Genomic DNA, 16,360 nt, shown 5'->3' with positions numbered 1-16,360 from the left:
AAATCATATCATCCCTTGGCTTCCATGGCTGTCCTCTACTGGTTCTCCTGCTTCCTCTGTAATCACCCCTTTTGTGTGCCCCATGGAGAATTCTTCTCATGAACCTACCAGCTTTCTGCAGGCATTTCTTTGGTCCCCTTCTCTTCTCCCTCTATGCCTTTTCTCTGGGTAATCTCATCTGCAAACACAATTCAACTACCATCTCTATGCTGACGACTCACAGATCTACCTCTCTGCTCCAGATCTGTCTCCTGTCCAAACCAAACTTTTGACCTGCCTAATATCTCCTTGTGGATATCAACTGTCAGCTCAAGCTCAACATGCCTAAAATAGCACTCCTAATAGTTCCTCTCCTCGCCCACCCACAGCCCTCCCTGCTATCTCCTTAATCACTGTGGACAACACCACCATCCTGCCTGTCACCAAGACCCTTAACCTGGATGTCATCTTCATCTTGCACCTCTCACTATTTCCTCACATCCAGGCTATATCTAAATCTCGTTGCTTCTTTCTGAGTACCTCTCTAATATACAGACCTTCGTATGCATCCACATGCACCCTCCAATCTCTCATCTTGATTACTGCAATATCCTTCCCTCTGGCCTTAACATATGCAATCTTGCCTTGCTCAGATCCATTCAGAATACTGCTGCAAAGACCATTTTCCTAGCCTGTCCCTTGGACAATGTCACCCCTCTGTTTGCATCCCTCCATTGGCTCCTCTTCTCTAGAACATCAAACATAAGCTATTTGTCTTCACTTTCAAGGACCTTCGTGGTCTAGCCCCATTCTAGCTATCATCTCTCATTCAGATCAACTCCAATCTATGATTGGTCCATGATGCCAGCCTACATTGTCCACTTGTTAAATTTTCTAACAAGCACTGTCATGCTTTCTCCCATGCTGTCCCTTACATTTGGGGGGATCTCCCCATAAACGTTCACAAAACTAACTCATTATCCACCATCAAAGCCCTCCTCTATCGCCTCCTTTGCTCTGATGCCTAAAAACACTTGACAACAGTTAGGGTGCTGGTGTGCTGAGCCCACAGCTTATCATGCTAATCAATATTGTCTCATTGTTAACTTGTACTTCCCTATCAGTCTGTCTGTATCCATCTGTTGTATCTTGTCTTGTACTTAGACTATAAACTCTTTGGGGCACGGACTGTGTTTTTTGTTCCATATTTGTACAGCACTTAGCACAATGGGGTCCTGATGCGTGGTACTGAACTGCTACAGTACATAAAGTCACTATATTTTACTTCTCAATGAAGCAGCACAATCGTTTTGAAACCGCATCACTCCTTTATTAATAAAAATTAACAATAATTAATAATCAACTCTTACTGTTCAAAGTGCTGTACAAATATTAATCATGTCAGACAAACATTATTCCCTTTTTTAGATATGAGGAAACAGATTGAAAGTGTTAAATTCATCTAATTGACTATGAACAGCTACTAAGAGCTTATCTACACATAGAAATTGTACTGGTTTAAGTTAAATTATTTTAAAATCTGATTTAGTTAAATGGGTGAAAACTCCTTTGTGGATGGGTATAGCAGTTTAAAGCTCATTATATGGGTTTAGCTAGTGCCTGTAGATCTACAGGTCCAAGAAAGGGGTTCAATCAATTTAAGTGTGTTCACACTCAGAATAGCACTCGTTTAACTGAACTGACTTAAAATCACACCTTTAGTTACCAATGTGTGTGTAAACAAGGTGTAAATAGAGCTTGTTACGAACATACCCATATCTTGGTTGGGAGGGAAAGGATTACCACTCTTTCCTTGAGAAGAACTGCTTACATAGCTACCTGCCCTCACACAGGGATTGCCAGGCATCCCTGTTATGAGTCAAATGTCACCCACCCTTCTCAATGGATGGGGAACTTGTTGGGGCCAGAGGTGATTGGGACAGCTGTAGTTGAATGGGGAAGGAAAACACACACTGAGGTGATGCAGGTGTGTCCCTCCTCTTCAGAGTCGAGTGGCTAGCCTGGGGAAGAAGCGGGGTGATTAGTCCCTTGCCCTCCCCTTTCATTAATTTAAAACCTAGCCCAGGCCGTGTGAAGGCTCCTTTGGCTCCATTCAAGCAGCAGCAAGATTTACTGTTGGACTGGGTTCTTTCCACTTTCCAGATCCTACCGTTTTCTGGATGCCAGAACAAAGAGGAACTGAAGTGGGCTCTGCACCTAGGAGAAACAGCTCCTGGAGAGTAAACAGGCACTCTAGGGCCTCTCCTCCCTGTGTTTGTAGGATGCACTCCAAGTGAGGGGTGTCTGTCTTACCATGGGGATAATACCTCTGTTTCCCATCCTGGCAGCAAAGGTGCTCCAGGAGTAGGAGCTCCGCTGGGGGAAGGTTGACAGTGCCTTGCACTCCCCACTTTGTCCCTATTTGCAGGTGAAGGATATGTGGAGCTGCTGCTGCCGTCATGGTCCTGCTGTTGGGACTTGCTACAGTGCTGCTGCCCCACCCTCTCTCCCTGCTCATGAGCAGGGAAGTACGAGGCATGTGGGACACCTGCTACTGTTGATAGTGCAGCAGAAGGCACTTCAGGTGCATGCTCCCAGAGCCATTCAGCTGGGACCCGGCAAGATGTGGTGTCCCCTTCCCTCCCTCCACAGCTCATGGTGGAATGCTGTGGACCTCACGCAGTGGGGAAAGCAGCAGCCACAGAAAGGGACTTGGGGAAGTTGGCAGCTGCCTGTCCCTGCACAGCTATAGTTGGGGCAGGTGCTCCTGGGGGGAAGGGGAACATTGGAGTGGCCAGGTGTTGTAGAGGAGGGTCTTCTCTCTCATGCCATGGATGGCCCCAATCCGGTCTCCTGGATGCATTAACAGGTGGGTGAGAACACCGCTTTATTGGGGGAATTATGGGTTTAGGGTCACCATCCCATGGGGAACAAGATAATCAATTTCCTCAGGCCTTTGGAGTGGATACGAACCATGGGAAGGCTCTGATAAAGATGAAAAGTTGCAGGAGGAAGGGAGCAGGAGGAGAGACCCATCCTGGATTGAGGAACAGACGAGGACAGGGAGATCTCAGCAGATAGGAAGTAGGACCCCAGCTGGGGCCATTCACCTTGGGGCTGTAGACTGCAGATTTCAGCAGTTTGCCCCACTTGACAGGAGAGATCCATTGTTGCTGCCCCACCAACTTTAGATCTTTGGTGTCTGACAGACTTGGGACTAGTTGAGAATTCAGTTGCCCCAAGGACAGGCAGTAATTATATGGCCTGCCTTACAGAGTTCAGACTTTTGAGCTCAGAAAGGACTCCAGCATCTGTGGCCCATCCCTAGGCACCAGGTGGTGAGATATGTGAAGTCACTGGTGCACTCTGAGTTAGCTCTCTCCACCAGTAGCTGGCCTGTCCTTTGGTGAAAGGTTTCCCAGTCCCACACAGAGATTTCATTGTGCAAAATTCTTAGAGGAATGGTTCAGAGGTGACAGACACAGGAGAGAGGACAGGCACTCCATAATCATAGACATTCTTGCAAGGTTATTAAATGCTCTACCCAGCACATGAAGTTTTGGGACAGAGGCCATTTTATTTAAGGCAGCATTTGTTCTGGCCTTTTTTTGGCACTTCTAGGTGCCTCAGTTGGATGCGGACACATCCAGGCAAGCACTGGAATTATCAGATATACATTTGTCACCCACAGCAGAGTTGCTATGCTTAAGGTAGTCTAAAATGGACCAGAATGGAAAGGGGCTTCTGTGGTGTAATGGGAATGTGTGGCTGAATGCCTCTGTCCTGGCCATACAGAGCCAGAAGCCGGGCCCACTGCCTATTCATGGGAATGGTAGCTTCCTTACAAACTACCAGTTTGCTGAGGTAATGAAGAAAGCTTTGGCCTACAGCAAACTCAACTCAGCTAACTTTGGTACACATTCTTTCAAGATTGGGGCAGCAACACTGGCAGCATCAAAAGGTTTTGATTTTTGCAAGGTTCAGGCTATAGGGTATTAGAAAACTAATTGTTACAGGACTTATGTCCACCCCAAGAGAAAGGTTACTGGAAATGGCAATAAGCACAACTAAACCTGTCTGTTTCTGATTCCAAGGGCTATCCAAAGCATAGTCAATGTTTGGACTGTGGGCACTCTATAGAACATGGGGCTCACAAGGTGCTGGCCAGGTCAGCAGGTGGATAAGGGAAACCATGGAAGGAAGAAAAGGAGTATTTGTGCCACCTTAGAGACTAACCAATTTATTTAAGCATAAGCTTTCGTGAGCTACAGCTCACTTCATCGGATGCATCTGTAGCTCACAAAAGCTTATGCTCAAATAAATTGGTTAGTCTCTAAGGTGCCACAAGTACTCCTTTTCTTTTTGCGAATACAGACTAACACGGCTGTTACTCTGAAACCTGTCATCATGGAAGAAAGTGAACCTTGAGGTTACTATGATACTGTTGGAGACTGGTGGTTCTGTGGTCAAGCACAGGGACACTTGTTATAATTGGCCTGAGTTTTTCAGGGATAATGGAGTACATTTGTCAGATGCAGGAACTTAGAAATGTGAGAGAATGAATTGGGCAGGAGCTCTGATACCAGGCATTATGGGTGGACAGGGGCATGACAAAGCAAGCTGCTGGTACCAACCAATGGCAGGTTTTCCAGTTCAGTCAAAATGATTAAAGAATGGTTCATAGAAGTAAAAGATCTGGGATTCTGCTGATGAGCCTTGTGCCCATGGAATAGGGGAAGATACTGTGACCTTCATCAGCCATCTTTAGTACTCTCTCCCCCTCACTGCGGGAGGGGAAGGGAGTGGCAGTACAATACAAAAGAGTGAGTCGAGTCCTAGGGTTAGGCTGAGGAAAGTTTACCCTGAGTTATGCATTGTACAGTAGGAGCCTGACAGATGACTGTATGGATGACAGAGCAGGCGGTGCCCTTCCCTGCATAAAGTTTAATAAAGGTGCAGCTTCCCTGTGTTTGTCCTCATTTGCTGCCATGTCTACATCAGTATGGCTTGGCTGAGCTGAAGTAAGTTACTTTGTCAGGAGAGAGCTATAAGCAGGGTGAGTTTAATAGTTTTTCTGAACTGTGGGATACCTTGAGAACCAGCATCATCCTGGAATAAGGGGATAAGCCTCATTGAAAGAAGCCTTTTGCATTTTATCATCTGAACTCTGGATGCAGTCAGTCTTTTGCCTACATTTAGCTAAATCCCAGTATCCTCTAGCCCTCAGTTTGCCTGTTTTGTCACAATATTACATAGATGCAATTGAAAATACTTTTAAATTGCAAGGCTTAGGTTTAGGGAAAAGAGAGAGAGAGACCTGGCATTTTTCAGTTTCTCCAGGAACCTAAGATTATTTTAAAGGCAGTGGCCCTCAGATTTGCTTTTCATGAAAACGCTAAGCTATATTTAACAGTGGGATAATTCAGACCAGTGTCTCAACACCCTGAAGATTATTTTCAAAAAGCCTTGTGTTTTCTGCTCAATAATAAAATCTTTTCTGATCAATACCCCAAAGCAAAACTAAGAACATTATGATTCAATATTCTGGTAGCCTTGCCCTTATATATTCTTTGTTAGGTCATGTTCTACCATGTTACAGTTGGAGCAGCAGCTCATATTCTAAGCTTAGTTTGGACACTATATTTAAGAAAAAAAAAAGTGAGCTGCACAGGCCACAGCTGATATTCGGTAATCTAGGTCATAATCAAACATGCCATACACATTCATTCTATAAGGGCCCTGTCATAACCATAGGGGTAGCCTAAATTCCTCCTTACCTGTAAGGAGTTAAGAAGATCAAGTAACCTGGTTGGCACCTGACCAAAGAACCAATGAAGACAAAAGATACTTTCAAATCTGCAAGGGGGCGGGAGGAGAGGTTTTGTTTTGGATTCTTTGTTTTTCTGTGCCTTTCGCTCTTGGGACTAAGAGGGACTGGACATCAATCCATGTTCTCCAAATCTTTCTAAACAAGTCTTTCATATTTCAAACTTGTAAGTAACAGCCAGGCAAGGTGTATTAGTTTATCTTTGTTTTCTCAACTTGGTGTAAGAGGAAAAGATGAGGGAAAGTATGACGTGCTAGAAGGCAACGCCATACACGCTGGTTCTAAGGGCACCAGGAGCAACCTCTCTTTCGCAGGTTAAGAGGACACTTGATCATGCTATAAGTACCTACTCTGGGAGAAAACATTTGATTTTAGGTAGTTTTTAAGGGCCTGTTCCACTGAAGAGAATGGGAGTCTTTCCAGTGGCTAGACATTGAAACTATCAACATTCTGATTAGAAACAGGAAGCAACTAACAGTGGGGATAGTCAACCATTGGCATAGTTTACTGAGGGAAGAGGTTGAGTCATTTACATAGAAATTGGATGTTTTTCTAAAAAATATTCTAGTTCATCAGAAGTATTTGGCCTCAAAAGTGTTTACTTACATAAGGGGGAAGAATAAATCCCTTCCACTGCAGGAATTAAGTAAGGGTCAATCTCCATAGTTTATGTTATCCAGGGAATCAGACTAAAATGATGATTGTAGCCTTAAATTCTATGAAATTCTCTGGCTGTATTCGCTGCAATGAATGAGCTCCAAGGATCACTGTGACACTACCCCTGGAGCTTTCTCCCTAAGAAGAGTACTCCACAGTACAGATGGATTCTGCTTTTATGTTAACACATTCTCAGGCTTTGTTATTTTCCAATAGATTCCATTTTAATTGCCGGGGGGATGAAATACACAGTACACTCTTCCTTTCCCCAAGGAGGTCTCCTCACTCCATTGAAAGGTATCTGCAGTGTGTGGAAACAGCAGCTGGGAGGAATGCTGCAGAGATGGTTGACTCCCACCTCTTTCCATGACAATCAGCCGTAGCCTGTTTCTACACTCTCAATTAAACCAATTTAAAGCCAATGAAAATTTGATTAGATCAAACCCATTTGATTAGAAGAAAGTCTTAGCCAAATGGACTTGTAAGTCCTTAAAGTATCCTGTGAGCCAACTGTGATTCAAAGCCACTAGAAAATTGAGGAATTCCCCTTCTCTGGTCCTGCACCAAATGCAGGTTGGCTGAACAAGAGAATCTGTCCCTTAATTTCAAAATTTGGTCAAAATAGATTGTTACTTCCCCTAGAATTTATGTCCCATGCTTTAACATCAAACTGATTTTTGCAAATAAATGATCAACTCCTGAATATGAGGTTTTATAATGGAAAAGCTGTCAAATCCTTAATTCCTGTACCTGAATGGTGGCACTATGATACTATCATTACTTTGCAACCGAAGTGCATGTTTGGCACTGGGAAATTACTACTTTTCAAAGACTTAAGTAATGATTTAGATGTGATGATTATTTGTCCTACTGCTGTTTTTAAAGCAGAATCTATTTCCTGCATTTTTATCTCTTACTATATATTTCTGCTAATGCTGCCTTCTACACAGATGACCCCTCTTTTGTGTTTGTTGCCCACAAACATTCATGCATTTTGACTTTTACTGCTCTAAGCCAATAATAATACAGTACAGGGAAAAGATTCAGTGTATCTCCAGGGAGTTATCCTGTGCAGCGATGTTACATTCACCTTATACAGAAAGCATGCTCTCAAAATTATACATTTCAGCTGGTATTGTTTATATGATGCTTTTACAAGTTACACATCTCTTTACATGTCTCTAAAATCAAACCCATCCATTGTCCCAGTTCCCTAACATGTGCTGTTCCTTCCCTAACTTTGTTTTAGGGGCATTCCAGATACTGGTCCATGCAGACTTCAGTCTTGTAGTAAGACAGATAATGAACATATCTTTATTTTGAGATGTTTCCTATATACCAAAGCTTACTTCAGCTAATGCAAGGTGTTATGGGATATTTAACATAGCGGAACAGGAGTACAGTAAATTTGGCCAATATAACTATTATATTATTTGTGCTTAATGAAAACATGGTGCAGATAACAATATTATTAATATGATGCATGCACTTGCCAGCATATATTGGTCAACACTAATTATTACTATGGGTATTACTATGCTTAGATTAATCTACACAAGATTATTAAAATTAATCACATAAGTGATGTCAAAGTCAAATAATTCTGAATGAAGGCATCCACAATTACTATTGTGAGTCTCTATGGTTTTATGTAAGGATTATCCTGAACAATCTATCTTTAAAAAAATATGTGACAATCGCAGTCTATATCAACACATTACAATGCAGGATTTATGGCCAACCTGAAGCTAGTATAGAGTCAGTTTAGCCCAGCAGAATATATACAGTCCAAAATTAAACCTAGAGGAGGGCAGAGAACTAATAGTGTTAACAAATTAAGACCTTGTTTATCCCAAGAGGAGGAGGGGAACTGAATGCAGCTTTCACAATGCCTTTAATGTATGTAAAGCTTTTAGATATGATCATCTCTGAATACATGTCTGTAGACAAATAATTATTTCCAAGCTTACCACACCAGCCCAATGGCAGAATGGACATTTTGAGATCCAGGCTTTACCTCTCAGTGGAACTTATAGTTTGTATTCCATCTTCATCCTCAGACAGTATTTCTGGACCTGTTACTATTCCAGAAATACTGATTTACCAAAGCTGTGATGTTATTCCCAAATGTACTGTACCACAAGGAGCACATTAGACACTAGGCAGTAAAGTACCTTTAAACTAAGCCTTGTAAAACTGTGTTAAGAAACACTTTTTAAAACTTCTGTTTATGGGGAGGTAATGTATAAAACACAGAAAGTGTACCTATAAACCTGTAGAAGGAATATAAAGTAAATATATCCCATATACTATTCATGGGGGAATTCTGCACCACAGTGTGTGCTCAGAATTCATGCCCTAAGCAGATTTCTTTGCTTTCTCATCATTTGCTGCAGGGAAGCAAAGGAAAGCCTCAAGAGTGGTCACGCATCCTTCCCCAGCAGTGCAGGCGCGTCATTTCCAGCCCGGAGAAGTCAGCAGAGAGGCAAATCATGGGGGTGGGAAGGGCTGGAGGTGCCCATGGGTGTAGATGGGGTAGAAGGCAAACAGAGGCATGGGGGGGGGGATGTGTGAGGTCATGTACCACTAACTGCTTATTCTGAGAGTGAAGAGCTGCCCAGGTGAGGGAGGGTGCCACTGGGCTCCTTGACTCTGTAGCTGCACATTGCCTCCTGGGTCCTAGTGCCAGTCTTCTTCTATGTGTGCTGGGCACCATCCTGTTTTCTATACAAGGGTGAGTGCCTGCGTGGGGCAGGGCAAGGGGGGCGGGGTGGGATGGAGGGAAGAGACAGTGGGGAATGAAGGGGGATGGGATAGGGCAGGGGGAAGGGGATGTGGGAGTGAAGGGAGAGGTATGGGGCAGGGGACAGTGGGGAGAGGAAGGGGGGATGGAGCACTGGGGAGAGGATGGGGCAGTGGAATGGGATGAAGAAGAAAATAGGGTAGAGGAATGGGGAGAGCGGGAGTCTGGCATGTGGCATCCCCTTAGCAGCAGCAGCATCTGGGGCTCCCCCGTTAAGCAGGCCCATTGGACCCCCACACTAACGAGTCCCCCCAAACCCAGACCCCCCCCATGCTGTGCCCCAACTATCTCCACCTGGATGCCACTGCAGAGTCCCATTACCCCTGCACCCAGAACCCCTGTGCATCCAGATCCCCAATGAGATGCTTGCACACAGACTGCCCCACACAGAATCTTGGGTTGCCACCCTCCAGGATTGTCCTGGAGTCTCCTGGAATTAAAGATTAATCTTTTATCAAAGATTATGTCATGGGATGAAATCACCAATAATTTGTCCAACCAAAGTTGGCAACCCTAAGAAAACCCTCTCACCCCACACCTGGATTCTCCCCCCCCCACACACACACACTAATCTCCTCCACACTTGGATCCTGCTGGGCTGAGCCTGCCTACCCATACCTGGTGCACCTGGAATTTAGGACAGGGTCTGGGGTGTTTCTGAGGCAGGCCCAGCCCTTGTGTTGTGTCAGGGTCACATGCAGCCTCACCGCTGAGTCCCTGTTCCAGGGGAGGTCTGCAGGGTGATTTCCCACCTCTGTGCAACCAGTGGCCTGTGCTGGAGCATGCCACATTTATTTTTTGACAAATTAAATTCGCAGAATTTAAAAATATTGTGTGCAGAAATGTTTTAAACATTTGTATTTACTTTTTGGTGCAGAATTCCCTCAGGAGTAATATAGCAATCTGAGGTGAAAACTCAATTCCTGATCTGTAAAAATGTCACAAGTTTCTGGATTTAGGATCAGCCATACTTGCATCCCACACAATGATATTTTAAGCAAACAGACACATTTCAACATTAATTTCTAAAAGAATGAGCTTGTAAATATTAGAGGATGGACATTTTGAGTTAATCACAAAACAATGAAAAAGGTCAAAGTGGTGTTATTTACTAAACAGTTCTGTTTCCACATTCTTGTGTCGAAAATTGCTGGAAGAGAAAGACATGTACAAAGCTAAACATCTCATGATAATGAGATATAACAACATTCAGTATTCTAACCACTTTACTAACAAAGGAAATAGCGTTCCCTTCAAATTCTTCCCGCTCCCACCCCTTTCTCTGTCAATCTGATCTCATAACAAATAATATGAAAAAAAGACTGTCTTTGAGAGTTGTTATCATCCTTCCTAGCTTCTTTAATTAAACATAACTGACAGCGATAATAAGAATGGTAACTGGGGTTAGGTAAATTCCACCTAGAACATTATTACAGAGAAAAATAACAGGCAGCTATTGACTATAAGGTAGCTATAAGTCACTACTGGATGAATGACTTGGTCACTCTCCATAACTTAATTAATTTAAAAAACCCAACACTGCACATTTTATTTTACAACACCTTAAACCTAGCTGCACTGTTCAAAATCAAATTAAAGGAAGAGTCTCTGACACATCAACTAATTACTGATTAATCCTGGGTCTATACATACGATTTGATCATGATTTCATTTTCCAAGGGTGTAAGAAAAATGCCATGTTTCATTACGCTTGATTGCAAAATGAGAGAGATAAGTGTGAAATTATTTTTAATGGAATCCACTTGCTCATCTCTCAAGACGCACTTACCCACGATTATATGTGCACTTTGAAGTTTCTACATTGATTGTCACTCACTGTCTAATTAAATCTAAGACAATGAATGTCTCTCAATAAGATTAGGGCTATTATTTTTTATGTGTCATGATGACATTTTGATCCATGTTTCAGAAAAGATGTGTGGTGTTCTACTTACCTAAAATCTTGCCAAGTACAAGGGATTTGATTGCATTGAATTCTGTACCTGAAGACAGAATGAATTGCATCCTTTCATTCTGGTTAATCTGCAAAATTGTTCAGTGAGAAACAGAAGTAGCATAATGGAAAAGAATTCAGTTGGGATGTGTAGGTAGGGGAAAGAATGAGAAAAGGTGAAAGAAAAAGAGGAGAAAAGAACAACTTGTCATTCATACCATAAAGGCTAGAATAGCAATACTAAAAAGTGAATCACCCATTAAAAGGCAGATAATTTTATAAACAACATGGTATAACTTCTTCAGAACACTATGATTGTGGCTGAGATACATTTAAGCATTCCCACCTTAGTATACAATTCTTCTTTTTCTAAACCATTTACATAACGCCTTTGTATTCATCTATAGGCAGAATATAATTGGTAAGCCCTGTGAAGAGATGCATAAGGCTTTTTAAAAAAAAATAAAAGCTTTCACTTATCTCAGAATGAAACTTTAAACATGAAACAATTAAATGTTATGCAGTGAATGCTGTGCTCCCAGAGCCATTACATAAATTGCTTGCCTTGAAATGCTGGTGACAGTGCATAAGTGCATCATCCAGTTCTTATCCAAATATATTATTTGATTTGTAACATTCAGAATCATCAACATTTATTTTACAATAGGGCCTTTTTCCAATGCCAGTTTCTACAAATACGAATTGTGTTAGCTAATCTTCCAGTTTCCCTAGAAACCATGAATCAACGTAGATACAAAGACATTTTCCTAGCAAGTTTTTCCCTAGTCTTAAAGCAAGTGCTGAGCAAATAAGAAAATAAGGGGTTCAGGTACTCATCTTTGAAAACCAGACCAAAAACTTTGTTTTAAATTATTGTTAAATTGCTACAGTGCATTAGTACTGCTCTCTTGTACCCTCATTAAAATAAACAAAACAATTGACAACTTTTATCTGTTGGGGCAATTAGTTGAGTGTTCCACATTCACACAATCTAGGTTGAACTAGAAAATATTTCATTGCCGACTGAAATGAAATGAGAAGGTGGAAGTGACCTTTTAAAACAGACAAGGTGAATGTCAAAGGGATCTTTTAGCCTAGACTCTCACTTTTCAGCAAGAGTCTGTCGTGTTTTGCTTTATTTCCTTGAGATATTAAATTACAATTTATGTTAGAGGTACTCCTTTTATTGCATTTATTTATTTCATTTTGCTTTGGGTCTTGTTCCATTTGATGACAACCCACTTTTTCGCTTAACTGAATTACCTCTACAAAGAGCATTTCCTCCTCCCTGTTAATCTTGATATGGTGAAGCAGCCCGTCAGCCATGCTTTTGACACTGATGCTAAAGACATCCGGATCTTGATGGCTATCTAGCTTGTACCTAATCTGTAAACTTCCTGAAGGGATGGAGTAAGATATTTTAGTTTCAGAACTAAGGTATGTACAAAATAGCTAGTGTAGATCATAAAAACAATACTTCTTCTTTTGAGACATGCATAATATGAAAAGTTGTACAAATGTCTGATTAACTTAAAGGAACAGCTTAAATAACAGAGAAATACAAACATGAAATGAAAGAAAGAAAGAAATAGAAACAATGACTGGAAACAGTGGTTGGTCTGGATTACAAAGTTAAGATATGCCAGTGCACAGCAAATTTCCACTATGTAGCCTCATAAAAGAGTTAATGTTGCAGTTCATATCAACAGTGGTGCCTCAAATATAAGCCATAATACAGGGGAGAGAAAACTACGGCCCGCAGGACAGATCTGGTCCATCAGGGCTTTCAATCTGGCCCATGGGATTGCCAGCCCCGTGGCGCAGTGGGGCTAAGGCAGGCTCCTTGCCTGCCCTGGCCCCACGCCGCTCCTGGAAGCAGCTGGTACCTTACAGCCCCTAGGCGCAGGGGAGCCAGAGGGCTCCATGCACTGCCCTTGCCTGTAGGCACTGCCCCCCGCTGCTCCTATTGGCTGGGAACCACGACCAATTGGAGCTTCAAGTAGTACCCGCAGGTGAGGGCAGCAGGTGGCGGAGCCACCTGCCACACCCCAGCCCCAGGTGCCACTGCTGGACATGCTGGCCACTTCTGGGAGCAGCACGGAACTAGGGCAGGCAGGGAGCCTGCCTTAGCCCCGCTGCGCGCTGCTGCTGCCCCGGAGCCGCTTGAGGTAAGCGGCGCAGGGCCAGAGCCTCTACCCTGAACCCCTCCTGCACCCCGCACCCCAACCCCGTGCCCTGAGCCCTCTAACCCCCTGCCTTGAGCCTCCTGCTGCACCCCTCCTGCACCCCAACCCCCTGCCCTGAGCCTCCTCCTGTACTCCGCAGTCCCTGCTGCACCTCAACCCCCTGCCCTGAGCCCCCAACTCTGACCAAAGCCCCCTGCTGAACCCCTCCTGCACCAACCCCATGCCCTGAGCCTCCTTCTGCACCCTGCACCCCTCCTACACTCCAACCCCTTGCCCTGAGCTCCTTGCTGCACACCACATCGCCTCCCACACCCCTCACTCCCTCCCGCACCCCAACCTCTTGCCCCAGTCCTACATTCATGGCCCTACATACAATTTTCCCACCCAGATGTGGCCGTTGGGCCAAAAAGTTTTCCCACCCCTGCCATAATATCTAGCACGGTTCATGAACCAATAACTGCTTTACAGCCTCTAAAACTCATAGTGATTGATCATTTGGTAAGATCGGGAATAAAATCATGATATTCTCTTACACTGCGATCAGTGTAATAGCTCTGTTCCTGTTTATCAAATGATCTGAGCATAGTGGTTTTAAGAAGTGACAGAGCTTAGGACCTTATGCTTCAGAACACAGACCTACACATCATTTGAGCTGGAGAACCTCTATTAGCTGTAGAAGTAGGGCTTTTTATCGAACAGAAAGCAATACAAGTCCCAAACACCTGAGCAGGTCTAATTTATCTATTTTCTGAAGGGCAGTGGTATAACATTAGCCAATGTATTGTGTAAGGCAGACAAAATACTTAGAATTAGGAAAACTAGAGAAAAGATTTGAAAACAAGGATACTGGACAAAATTAATTGCTGGCCTAAATGGGCACAGCTCCACTGACTTCAACTAACTTATGTCCATTTTAGCCAAAAGTATATTTGGCCAACTGTATTAGCTTGCAAAAATGTCTTGGGTCTAGCATGGCATAATATGAAATTAAGATAAATACACTGTAATACTGATTATCATAAAACTACGTGTTTCTATGCTTTGGAAGAATGTTATAGTAAACATCTGTCAAGCCTAACCAGACAGTTTATGTCAAAATAAGCAAAGAATTTAATTTAGGATATTTTTATATATTACCAAAGGGTTTCCAGCATTAATCAAACAAATACTTATTTCCTACATGGATTAAACAAATACTGTAGGAAGAAATCATTTAAATCATGTCTTGCTGCAATACTTTTTCATGGGGAAAGCATTAATTTTTTGGCTTTGCTGAAAAATAAATCTTGCACCTAAAGAAAGTGACAATGGGAAAAACATCCTTTGGTTGGGAGTCAGGTCTGAGAATCGGAAGACATTCTAAGATGTTACGATAGCTCTGAAATTCAGTTGTCCTTTTATTCATTTGGTTTTGTTGCTGTTGTTGAACACTCACCGTTTTTGGCAAGAATAACTGAGAGATACTCCTTGTAGAAGGAACTCACATAAAGCAGTAAGCTTGGGGTCCGTGTTGTCCGAAAGGTAAACGTAATCACCTCCCTGATCAGAGTCATGTCAGCGTAGAAAGAAGAAGCATGAGAACTGGAATTTTTAGCTAAGGTGTAATATTCTTGAAAATTGTACACCACTGAGGTGCCAGCTCCAAAATAGGCAGAAATCTCTGAAACAACATGTAATTCAGTTTTGTTAACATCCTGCAATCAAATATTAAGGATTTTCTTTTTTTACAGAAAGGATTTTTAAAATATTCATAGCTACTATGATTAAACTGGAAAAGAAGTATCTGTAGCACTGTTGATCAGCATGGTAGATAAGAATATGGGCCAGGATTGCCCTCTCCACAACCAATCCACACATAGAGGGGACCCTCTACACACAAATTTCCCCTTCCTTGTGAAAGTGTGTGTGTTCAACCACTTCTGCTGTACTATCCTGCCTTCCTTCAGACTGTGTGTAGGGTGCTCTCTGATTTAGGATTTGATGTTGGAGGAGGGGGCAGAGTGGATAGGATGGGGCACAGAATGTCCCCCTTCAATTACCTGGTACAGATAAAACAGATTGGAGCTATCTTCTCTTTTCCACATAGCCCTCAGACCTCGGAGATATTTTGGACAGTACCATGACCCATAAGAGTAAAGTGACCTGGTCCACGGTATTTTTGATATAGTCTGGAGATTAAGAAAGCCTATTACTGTAGATCATCCAGTGGTTCCAGGTGCAGCATAGAATTAGTCCCTACAGTATACAGGCTAATGTTACCTTGTTTCGTTTAAAACTTCTCAATCAGTGAGGTTTAAAATCCTAAACAGGATAAAGAGCCTTATCTTGCAAATCTAATTACTACTGTGTACTTCCATGGACTTCACAGGACTGGATCTGTCTTTCTTTGTCATAAATATTTAAAATGGATTTTGCTAAAAAGTTCATATTTCCTTTTACAGTGTATTATTTCTCCAGTTTAAGAACTTAATAATAGTTAGGTGACATATTTTGGGAAGTTACTTAAAAAATAAAAGTAAATGAAACATCAGGTGAAATAATGCAATAGAAATTTCAGCTTTACAACTCTTACTATTAAGAAATAAATTTACCATGTACTGAAGGTTTTATATAAAAGCAGATAATTTCTCAAAATTGGGTTCTATCCACTCCCTTTGCAGTTTCTGAGTATATGTGACTCCTTTACTGCTAGGTGTGTTTATGAGGATGTATTGGCTCCCAAATAATAGGAGTGGGAGGCGCACATGGAGCTCCATTTCTGCTTCTTTGGCCTGACCATGTGAAAGTGAGTGTGATCACTGATAATGATGGGAGTTGAGGTCACTCAGCACTTTGCAGAAGACACTCAACACCTTGTGGGAACAGGCCCTTCATTTTTAGCTGGCTAATAGGATTATTAAAAAATAACAGAAGTATTATTTGGATTATTTTATTACTAAAAAATCAAATCTGTG

At 42.4% G+C, this 16,360-nt stretch overlaps 1 protein-coding gene across 1 annotated transcript in view; it reads right to left on the bottom strand.

Annotated features, from left to right (window-relative positions):
* CNTNAP4 (contactin associated protein family member 4) overlaps nucleotides 1-16,360 on the bottom strand; it is a 297,285-nt gene that overhangs the window by 15,573 nt on the left and 265,352 nt on the right. Inside the window, exons 19-21 of the mRNA XM_084627719.1 lie at nucleotides 14,842-15,066; nucleotides 12,484-12,617; nucleotides 11,222-11,309 (exon numbers count right to left, since the gene is read on the bottom strand). Coding sequence (XP_084483845.1) covers nucleotides 11,222-11,309; nucleotides 12,484-12,617; nucleotides 14,842-15,066 — 447 coding nt within the window. The remainder of the gene's footprint in view (nucleotides 1-11,221; nucleotides 11,310-12,483; nucleotides 12,618-14,841; nucleotides 15,067-16,360) is intronic.

This window comes from Lepidochelys olivacea (genome assembly GCF_965140295.1).
Source record: "Lepidochelys olivacea isolate rLepOli2 genome assembly, chromosome: 5".
Taxonomy (NCBI): domain Eukaryota; kingdom Metazoa; phylum Chordata; order Testudines; family Cheloniidae; genus Lepidochelys; species Lepidochelys olivacea.
The sequence above is the reverse complement of the archived record's forward strand: the minus strand, read 5'-3'. Positions and strand labels throughout refer to the sequence as shown.